This window comes from Salarias fasciatus, chromosome 7 (assembly GCF_902148845.1).
Source record: "Salarias fasciatus chromosome 7, fSalaFa1.1, whole genome shotgun sequence".
Lineage (NCBI taxonomy): Eukaryota > Metazoa > Chordata > Actinopteri > Blenniiformes > Blenniidae > Salarias > Salarias fasciatus.
Genome location: NC_043751.1, coordinates 12,232,519 through 12,242,881, shown reverse-complemented (window position 1 = coordinate 12,242,881; position 10,363 = coordinate 12,232,519). Strand labels below are relative to the sequence as shown.

General features: G+C 42.6%; 1 protein-coding gene across 1 annotated transcript; it reads left to right on the top strand.

Moving 5' to 3' along the window:
* The first annotated feature begins 4,293 nt into the window (after positions 1-4,293).
* On the top strand, positions 4,294-6,986 carry LOC115391589 (myoD family inhibitor-like). The gene is made up of 4 exons (XM_030095861.1): positions 4,294-4,512; positions 4,722-4,811; positions 5,129-5,356; positions 6,557-6,986. Exons 1-4 carry the CDS (start codon positions 4,452-4,454, stop codon positions 6,826-6,828), a joined length of 651 nt encoding a protein of 216 aa, XP_029951721.1. The 5' UTR covers positions 4,294-4,451; the 3' UTR covers positions 6,829-6,986.
* The last annotated feature ends 3,377 nt before the right edge of the window (positions 6,987-10,363 follow it).

The window sequence follows — 10,363 nt, the reverse complement described above, 5'->3', positions numbered from 1 at the left end:
CCCTCCTCAGTCGATACAGTCAATACAAAGATGAATCATGTTAAAGCAAATCTCCAGTGATCATCCAGGGCCGGAGGACAAACAGTTCAGCTCAGATCATTACTGTTGTCCAACTTGGAGCCACAAACCTCCCTGTAAGAGCAGTGTTCCAACAAATACAGTAAACTATCACAGTCCAGTATTATGTGGTTTATGTATTCCTATTCATCGAGATGTGTCTGTCGCTGTTTAAACGTCTCGAGCCGACCAGGAAGAGAAACTGGAAGTCAGGGTTACCTTTTTGATATTTTTTTTGTTTTTACTCTCGCCATGCCTGACAGTGTCGTCTCTAAACGTGTTCAGGTGTGTTGTAGTTCAGTCAGTCCTCCATAAAACTGTTTCTTCCACACAGTCACATTGGAAATGTACAAATCCAACCCTTGTTGATGTGATGTAATAAAGCTTAGCGATGGTTTGTGGATTTGATTTTACAACAAAGACAGAGGATGTGTCGCTCAGTGAGATACTTGAAAATGTGTCTCTTCCTCTCTGTAAATAAAAGCATCTAAAAAACAGTTCATTTTGCTGAAAAGAGTTTTGCAAAGCTTTCTTAAGTTATCATTAGTATGCCTTAAACTTGTTCTCTCAAGTAACACTCATCCATTCCGATCAATGCAACAACTCTGAGTACTTCAAACAATGCACATAAACATATATGTCGCTATCAGTGTAATAATACATGTTTACTGCTGTATATGAATCAGTGTTGTACATTTTTCCTTCAGTATGCTAAAATACTTAATCTGCTTCAGACTGTTACTCTTAATGCTGAGTAGTTAAATCATTTCTACAAGGAAAAGAATAAATCACTTTTCTTGGACGCGTGTTCCTGTTTGATTTTTGATACTGTGTCTAAACAGGGCTGCTCTTCAGCTTCCAGACAAACAACAGATACCATCAGAGATTATGAACCATTCATCATTCAGTTTGGTGAATTCAGCATGTTTAGCATTTCTTTTGAGTTCAAGAATATGATTTAATCATTTCTGCTGAACATTAAGATATGTGATGTTATTTTGTTACTTAAAAACCAACTTACTGTAGCAGAACTCAGAGGTCCTGACTGATGCATTCATAACTGAGGCAAAATTGTATGAAGCAAAAGTCATTCACATGTACATGGTTGAAAATGTGACTATTGCTTCAAGTAAGTCATATTCAAGGGGCTTTTTAGTACAATAGTGGCACTGCTGATCTTTTACAGCTAATTAATAGTTTTGCATGCTAGAAGCAGCTACAGTTCTATACTCAACCACCACTAGCACTGAAACTACTTAACTACATAAAATGGCTCATACATGTGTTGATTCACACTCACTTGAATGTCAATAAATATTCTTTGATCAAACTGAGAAGACTGCCTTAAAAACTGTGAAGTGAATATTACAGGCCTTATGCTGTGTAGTTCAGGCAGTTCATCAGGATATAGTCATTTTCCGAACTAACCAGAACTTCAGAGTGTTGTATTAAAAGAATATGAATACATGTATATCGATAATAAAATCGATAATCGATATCGATAATAAAATCAGCAATGTTCATGTCAGCCAAATTGTCACAATATGGACGTCATGATGGTTGAAATTGTCTTTATTGTCACAGCTTAAAATGAATGGAGGCATTGTGCAGCTCATGTAAAGAAAAATGTATTGCCATAATTAATAACTTTACATGGAAAAAATAATGATTTACTATATGTACCAATATTCAGAAATATTTAGAAATTTAATACCAATTTGGATGTAATTATCACATCAAAAAAGTATTTCTTAGAATTAAGTCAGTATTCTTGGAGTTGGATTAAGCGATCATTCATTTTTTACCATTTTTGTTAGTATTAAAAATCCTCCATGTCCTGATGATGACGGAGACGAGCTGTTGGTGTTCACTTTAATGTGCCGCCTTTGTGCGCAAAATCAAAAAAGCAAACATCGTCTCATCAATCGCAGCGCGGCGTGAAGTAAAACAGCGACTGTTCTCTTCACAACCAAACACAGAACCAAAGCCTCCCTCCGCTCCCTGTTTTGACTAATGTCAGTAATTGTCTTTGCTGATAACGTGTTGGCTTTAAGTTTGCTGTTGCCTCTCAGGGCTCCCTTTGATTTGCTGTCAGCCCCTTTAGATGACATTCTCTTTTTCCGGTTGCCTCGCCACGTGGCGCGCTCGCTGACGGAAAAGTTAGCATGGCGCTCAGACAACTTCAGCAGCGTCGCTCGCGCGCCGCTTTGATGTGCCACACACTCAGTGTGAGGCGGGCGAGTCAACATGTTTTTCAATGTAGCACTTTTGACAGCACTTAGTCAACAGCTCCAGCAGACGAGGGCTGGTCTCTGCTCCTTCTCTCATCAGTACGGTGTAATGAAGACGCCGTCATGCCAAGCGATCACTCAGCTTGAGACTCTCAGTATATGCAAGAAAACAACATTTCCATACAGGATTTAGACATGTCTAATTGTAAGCAATGGAAATAAAGGGTGATCTGTAGGCCCGTGCCTTGAAAATGCTTTTGAGAAAATATTTTGCGTAATCGAATAAGTTCGGGAGCGGGACATGATCTTGATCAGAGAGCTCTTGTCCATCCTCATCCTCGCTCCTCACCCCCTCATTTCATCCTCATCAACCTTCAGCTCCCATACACCTTTATTGCTCCCCTCCTGGTTGTTTCAATGCCCTGACCTCTCCTGACCTCTCCTCTCTGTACGGTGGCCCAGAAGGGTCAACACCACAACATAACTGCAAATCCAAGGCTGCCCGCAGCGCCACAAACAACAAATCCTCATCCTGCTCCGAACCCACCAGTCACCAGGTTCATGAGGCCTCATCTTTTGGACCATTTCTTTTCTTCACCTACTCACCCCTCGCTCTTAATCTCTTAATCTGCAGCAGTGTGGTTTTTCCCCCCAGCACTGACATAAAACTCCTGCTTTTGCCAGCCAGAGAAACACAAGGAAGACGGAGACAGCTTGCTGTGTTCACAAGCCTCGCAAAGTTTTGTGAGAAAAGAAAAGAAAAATTCTAAATATATTTGCTGGATCATTATGACATTTTGCATCAATATTCATGTTGGCACAACTCTTTGAATGCTGGCGACCCTGCCGACCCTCCCTATAGCTCCGGCAGCAGGCCCAGCAGGACACCTGCTATGCTGAAAACTCAAGTTTATTTGTAGACCCAGGAGGTTTGACAACTCTGAAAACAGACAAAATATAGAGAACTGAGGCTGGGATTTGATCACAGCGAGGAATTGCTGTCATCCTGATTAAATTCGACAAGTAAAAAGCATTGAAATAAGGAAAAAAAAAACACATAGCAAGATATTTAACTGTAATCAAGTTGTGAGAAGAGGAAGGCGGCTTTTAAGAAGCTGAATTTAGGACATACGGGCATTGCAGTTCCACCTGGTGCAAAATAAAAGGACATAATTACATCGTAAAAACACACAAACTAGGCTAAATTGTGCTCTATTAATGAATCTGATCTAACATATTCTGTTGTTAGGATAATAGAAATGTCTGAAATTTTCTCTAATCTGGAAATTTATCCCCAATATTTACCATTAGGTGAGAATGCCACAAAGTTAGAATCACTGACTTCATTTCATCGTTCCATTTAGAAGGCAAAGAAAATCAGGAAAACTTGCACAGGTAGCCATTCACACCTTCACAGCTCGGGTTCAGTTCACTTTTCAAACAGACTCAAATGCTTTGTTGGACTGTGGGAATAAAATTCCATAAATGCACAGGGGCAGAGACATAAAGATCTCCAAACCTGTCCTTGAGCAAGACACTGAACCCTTACTGAGCGCTTTGCACGGACAGCTGCCTCCTTTGGTCTGTGAGTCTGTGTAACGTTTGACTTTACAGAGAACCAGAAAACACGAAAGTATAATAAAACAATCACCTCAAACTGGTAATTACATGAATTGCATTCTGCATTTTTTTACAGCATTGAGTGTGTGTGGGTGTGTGTATAAATGCGTGTGTCTGTGTGTGCATGCAGAGCAAGCCTTGCATTTATACAATCTTGAGATGACACACTGATGGGGCATGTGTCTCCGTGGTGTTAGGTGACTAAAGGCAGAACAGAGAAGGTAACTTAAAGTCACTCGGCGAGGCCTCGGCCGTCCGCGCTGCTCTCTGACCAGCATGCTTCGGGAGGCCGCTCACAGATCTGATAGGAAGGGGAGTGTTTGTTATAGTATGCTGAACAACAACAGTGCTCCCACACACACACACACACACACTCACACAGACATACGCGGGACAGCTCAGTTTGTCCTGAGCAGTGACTCATGCCGGCATGCAGGGTGTTGCTGGAGGTTTCCTGACCTCCCCGGTGCAGAGAGAAGCAGAAGGCTTGAGAAGACGGCGATCGAGCGTTGAGAGGATCCCGAGCAGTCATGTGCATCAGACATGCTACCGGGAGAGCGTTCATCTGTGGGCGGGAGGGAGACACACAGCAGCCGGACTGAAGGCAAGTACTGATCATTTTAGTAATCTGTTCTGTTTATCTGACATAATCAGCTTTTAAGTTTCAACTGTCGAAACAAGTTGAAAGAATCATTCAAAGGATGATATATTACAAAATGCTCTAATAAAAATATGTGTGCTGACTGTAAATGTAGCTTATCCGTCAGTTTTCAGTCTTGAACACTCCACTGATGCCTTTTTATTTGCCTCAAGGTTGCATGTCTCTCAGCTCAGCCCAGGAAATCCGTGCAGCGAGTGACCCCGGTACAGAAGGAAATGCCGTCCTCACACAGCTCATCAGCTGTAAGTGGAAGCCGACAGCAAACAATACAGGCACCCAAATCAATTCCCGGCTCTCTGAATCAGGGTCTTGTGGGCAAATCTGAATTGAGAAAGTAAGAGGGAGTTATTGAGAAATAGTGACTCTGTCTTACTTACTCAACACACAGTTGCTCATACAGAGTTATTTCTGTTCTGTGTGGGGGCAGAAGCAGCTGGAAAAATTATAACAAATTAAATATTAAAAAATAAAATAAAATTTGCCGTCCTTTTATTCACAGTAATCTGAGCCTTTGTGTTAATCTTCTGAAAAACAATCTTGTTTTCTCCGCTCTGTTCAGCTCAGCCGCCTCCTGCTGCAGCTCCACTCTCAGAGAGCACAGAGGCCGCAATGTTTCAGACCGACCTCCAGACGCCCACGTGTCCTCGATGTGGTCCGACAGTCCCAGCTTCAGGACTCCCCCCTCCCTCCACCGGTCAGAGCCCCAGACCGACGGTGCAGAGCAGCAGACGGAGCAGGAGCAGGGCCGGTGTGGCTGGACCGCACCAGGCCGCTGCTGCACCTGCCGGTAGGCTGACTGATCAGAAACAGACTCACATTATTCTAACTTCCTAGAAGAAAATGAGAATATGCACAGGTGAGAACACTGTGTCAGTCTTTTTGAAAATGTTCTCTCTGAAACTTATAAAAATGCATAAAGCTGCATAGAAGATGGATTGATGAATGTAAATAATTGGTTTAGTTTCTTAAATAAATTTATTGAATCAAATTTGTGGGGATAACGAAGCCCTGCTGAATGTAAGGGATATAACATAACAAGTCTTGAAAATGGTTGACCCAGTATTTAATTACTTTACGTCACAGAACTATACATTTTCACTGTTAAGTGCATCATTTGTTAAAACACACAACGTACTGTTAAATGTGTCTGATATATAAAGAAGTCGCCTGGAGATCTACTAAGTTTCTTCATCTCCAAAATTGTGAACAAAAGACAATTCGTCCTCTCTACAGCTCCTAAAAGTTTCCCACGCAGACTTCTGCTCGTTCCATCAAACAGCCACTCCTTGTTTATGGTTGTGTTCGTGTCATTATCCCTATGAAGGTATGCATTAAGTGAACGCGGCGGCCACACATAATGCTCCTTTATTTCATCTACACACAGACATTAGCATAAGCTACATATGGGGGGTGTATAATTTGAGCAGCTGAGGAGGAAAACGCCGGACCCCACTCCCCGGGGAATTCTGCCTTCTCCGTTTCATTTACTTCCTTGAGTAAACAGGATAAAACAGCTCTATTTGCATGAGCTCACACACTATCTGGTCCTCGCCGGGATGAAAACAGAAGCTTCCTAATAAAACAATGGGTGGGATCGCAGGAGATGCTGTGGAACACACCGCCGGGGTTAATGTATGCAATTTCATCTGCACCTAATTTTGGTAGCAGAACAATTATCATGTGACAGCTTCCTCCGAGTTGTTGTTCATCACTGGCAGCCTCTGTGGCCTTTTTTATTCTCCCCCGAGGACTGAACAAAGCTCTGTGATTAAGTAAACACAATCACACTTGATCACCGCAGCAGAGCGGCTCCTCTTTTAAGTTCTGGCTGCCGCCACAAACAAACACACCGGAGATTAATTTGGGGTTAATAGAGTCGTTAATCCCCAATCTGACGGCGTGTGACAGGCTCTCAGAACACACGGCGGCTCTGTTTTGACCCCGGATGGGACCGTTTGACGCTCAGCCCGGTGCGTGTCGCCCGCAGACTGCTGTTTCCGCCTGCTGCTGGCCTGCCTGTCGTGCCAGGGCTCGGCCCTGCTGCTGGGCCTGCTGGAGGCCTGCTCCTCCTGCCTGCACGGCCTCTGCGCCCGCTGCTGCCGCCGCTGCGCCCGCTGCTGCTCCGCCATCCAGGAGGTGCCGGTGGAGGAGCTCAACTGTCACGCCCACTGCCACTCGGTCCTGTTCGAGTCCTGCTGCGAGCCCACCGAGTGTCTGGAGTTCTGCCTGGACTGCTGCGACATCTGCCATCGGACATAGGAGGAAAACATCCGAATGAAGAGCTGCTGAACATCTCCTCAGGCCTTATGTTGTGTACATACTGTTGTTTGGTCACGTTTGAAAAGTAAATGTCAAGAGGCTCATTCACTCAGCTTCACACACACACGTTTTTAATTTAAATTAGCACGTCCACCTTTTTTTTTTTTTTTTGCCTCCAGCAATAAATAAGACTGATGCTATTTCTGCTTCTATTTATGTTTAAATTTCAGACATCACACTCAAAATCAATAAAAGCTCACATCTTCTGTAAATACAGAACTCTTCACTGTCTTCAGTTTGGACTCCTTCACTCCTCACAACAGTTTCATCTCGATTCCCATTTGAAATATTATGAAAAATTCACCTTTGTGAAGAGGAGGAGAGGTGTCACTGATCTGACTGAAACTGAACTCTGAATTTTACAGTGTGCTTAACTCTGTGACTCTGAAGACCATATTGACTGGATTGGAACAATATCTATTTATCTTCTCTTCTGCCTTACTGATCTCAGGGATGCAGCGCACTGTGGCTGGTGAAGCAAGTCAACAGCTCATCACAGGGCGAACACAGAGACAGACTCACATTCAAACCGAGGGGAAGTTTTCAGGCCATCTTCAAAAACCTTTGATTTGGAATGAGAGAGACCAAACCTCACACCAAGAGAACATGCAGCATCTGCACCGAAAAGACCGACTATAGCAGAGCAGCCTTCTTACAGCGAGGGTTTTCTCCAAGTGCTCTGATTTCCTCGTGCACTCCAAAAATGATGGATGGATGGATGGATGAATGGTTATCATATGTATTCACCGCATTGCAGCCATGCTGGCTTGAGGAAATATACATATTAAATTCCTTTTGAAATTCACTCAGAAATTAAGGTTCAAAATCTTCTTGAATGATCATTCCACACATTATTTGTTCCTTTGGGTTTTCAGAGTGAATAAAGCTGAAGCCAGAGAGGGACTCATGAGTTCAGTGTTGCTGGTTGGGGTAATCACGCTGATCAACCAAATGATTATTTTGTGGGTAAACAGGCACATGCAAGCTTCACTGTTTCCTCATTTTCAGGAATTTGCTCCACAGATATGCCTTTTATTTGTGCATGAAGTTGCATTTAATGACACTGACCCAGCAGGACCTTGAGCCGCGAGGGCCTCCACCTCTGCTCGGCTCTGCACGGTTTCTAATGTTATCGGATCGCGAGCTTGACTTCTCCCTGCACGTCTCTTTGCGGCTCGGGAACAGGGCGACGCACAACTTGTCAGCTCCCTCCTGAATCCCGTTTCATATTTGTCATATAAAGCACTTAGAACATAAAAGGATGCTTACTCTCGCTAGATCTCAGAAGATCTAAGCAGCTCCTTTAAAGTGGAAGCGCCGGGATGACAGCAGAGAGGCAGAGTAAACAGCCAAAAATAAAACAAAGTGGTGATAAAGACAACACTGTCAATCTGTCCGGGCCAGCCAAGAGGCTCATTTAAATCATGTTAGAGCACGTAAATCGAATTTAAGCATCTCTTTTGCCCACAACACGTTCAGATTCCGCCGCTGACAAGAAACTGGGCTGATGTCTAATTTAGAGCATGGCGAGTACACACCATCAAATAAACAGTCAGGTTTGTTCCACTTGCCCCACTCAATTTGTTCTAGCCTTTACCCGCAGCTCATGTCTCCCTCCACAAATCACTCACAGCTCCGACTGCCACATTCCCGCAGACACGGACGCCGTCTGCATGTTTCAGGCCTGAAATCACCGCCGAAGCCACGAATAATAAAGCCGCCTCTGTGTCACCGTTCAGATGGCATTTCAGGCGGTAAAAGCAGAAACTTTCAGGTGTGTGAAGTTTCAGTGAAGCATCCCTGGCAACACGTTTCAGGTTCTCGGTGGTTTTGGAGAAAGCATTAAATGTTGCGGTGGCACCTGTTGGAAAAACACACCAGAGCTCCCAGTGCAACATTTTTCAAACCAGAACTTGTTGAGAAATGAAGATAAGCCTGTATTGATATCTGCTACTGTGAAAATACAGAAAATCTGTCTTCAAAGTTGATCGCAAAAAACTACTTCAAAACTGATCAATTCTCAAACATGCAGAATCACATTTACATGGAAAATATTTCAGTCATTCTTTTCATCATTTTACTTCCAAGTCAGTGTTGTTGTTTTTATTTCATTTTATTTAATAAACTAAAAAAATGAAGCAAAGTGATTAAAATGATAACTCAACATTATAGTGGTTATTTCAGATTAATATTCAATCAGTGACTAATAACATTCTACATCATTTAATTATAGATGGCCCCATGGCCTGATGATGTTTGCTCTTTTTATTTCTTTTCATCTTTACTTTGTTTCTTATCTGGCAGTGTGAAAACGTGATTAAAGAGTTTTACTTCACTCACATGTTTGGAGAAATATTTGTGCTTCAGTGTGCAGGACGGTAGGAATGAGAAATGTCCAGAAAGCAGCTGTTTTCACATTCAGGCTATCTGCCGAGGAATTAACACACAAGCTGATCCTGGTTGAATACTAAATACAGACTTAAAATTTGTATGACGCGACCAACATGTTTGGTTTGAAGCTGACAAGAACAACTGAGTTATATATGGGAGAGTTCTTCTTCTTCTTCTTCTGCTTTGTGTGTATATTTATAAAAACTGAGACAGACAAAAAAAAGTTTTTAAATTAAAAAATATAAGTCATTATTAATAATGTTTTCACATATATTTTAAATATTTTTGAAGCTGATTTGAAATTGAGATGAGCTCTGAGAGGTAAATATGGATTCATTTGAATTTCAACTTCATTCAAACAGAATTTCTGTACTTATTTCAGAATCAAGGATGCAATAGGATTTTTTTTAAAGTGTTTTAGAACAAGCAGGATTTTGAGCAGCAGGTAGAACAGGTGAGATTCTTCACAATAATGCTAGAACTCTCTATTCTGTGAGTTTAAATGTGTGAGGGATGGAGGTAGAGGTGTGATGTGCTCTTCCTCTCCTACAGCCAGCTGTAGGTCTTTCCTGTCCAGCTGTACTTGGCTGGAAAATTACAAGTTCTCAACGTCTGACAGAGGTTTGTTCACTGGAGTCCTGCACATCCTGCTCACTCCAAATGAAAACGGCTTTGATTGGTCGACATAAAGACTCCATTCTGTTGTCTTTGAGTTATTCACTTGCTGTCAGCCGTTATTTTGCGTCACGTTCCTTCACTTTGCGTGACAGTCAAAGTTTGAGGGATTTGCACGTTTGCTTAAGCTCCATAAATAAAACGGTCCACTCGGTTGACAACCTCATCGTGTGAGTGAGGCTCCGGGTTTCAAACCGACGCCTTGTTTTTCCCTAACAGCTATTGGACTGGCAGTCGGCGATAACAAGACTGGGCATCACAGATGGAGGATGACCCAGCGAGGAGCGGTTTGTCTCAAACCCTCGGTTACTTTTCAAAAACAACTCTTTCAACAGTTTTTTTTTTTTTCTAATTCAGAATCTGTCTATTTGTATTCTCGCCTGCCTCCAAAGCATCATGACAACGGTTG

What these genes read in the sequence shown, in the direction of transcription:
- LOC115391589 (XM_030095861.1), top strand. Translation starts at nt 4,452, where the DNA reads ATGCTACCGGGAGAGCGTTCATCTGTGGGCGGGAGGGAGACACACAGC. An exon ending in ACACAGCAGCCGGACTGAAG is followed by an intron (nt 4,513 to 4,721) that starts GCAAGTACTGAT and finishes ATTTGCCTCAAG; the next exon opens with GTTGCATGTCTCTCAGCTCA. An exon ending in GGCCGCTGCTGCACCTGCCG is followed by an intron (nt 5,357 to 6,556) that starts GTAGGCTGACTG and finishes TGTCGCCCGCAG; the next exon opens with ACTGCTGTTTCCGCCTGCTG.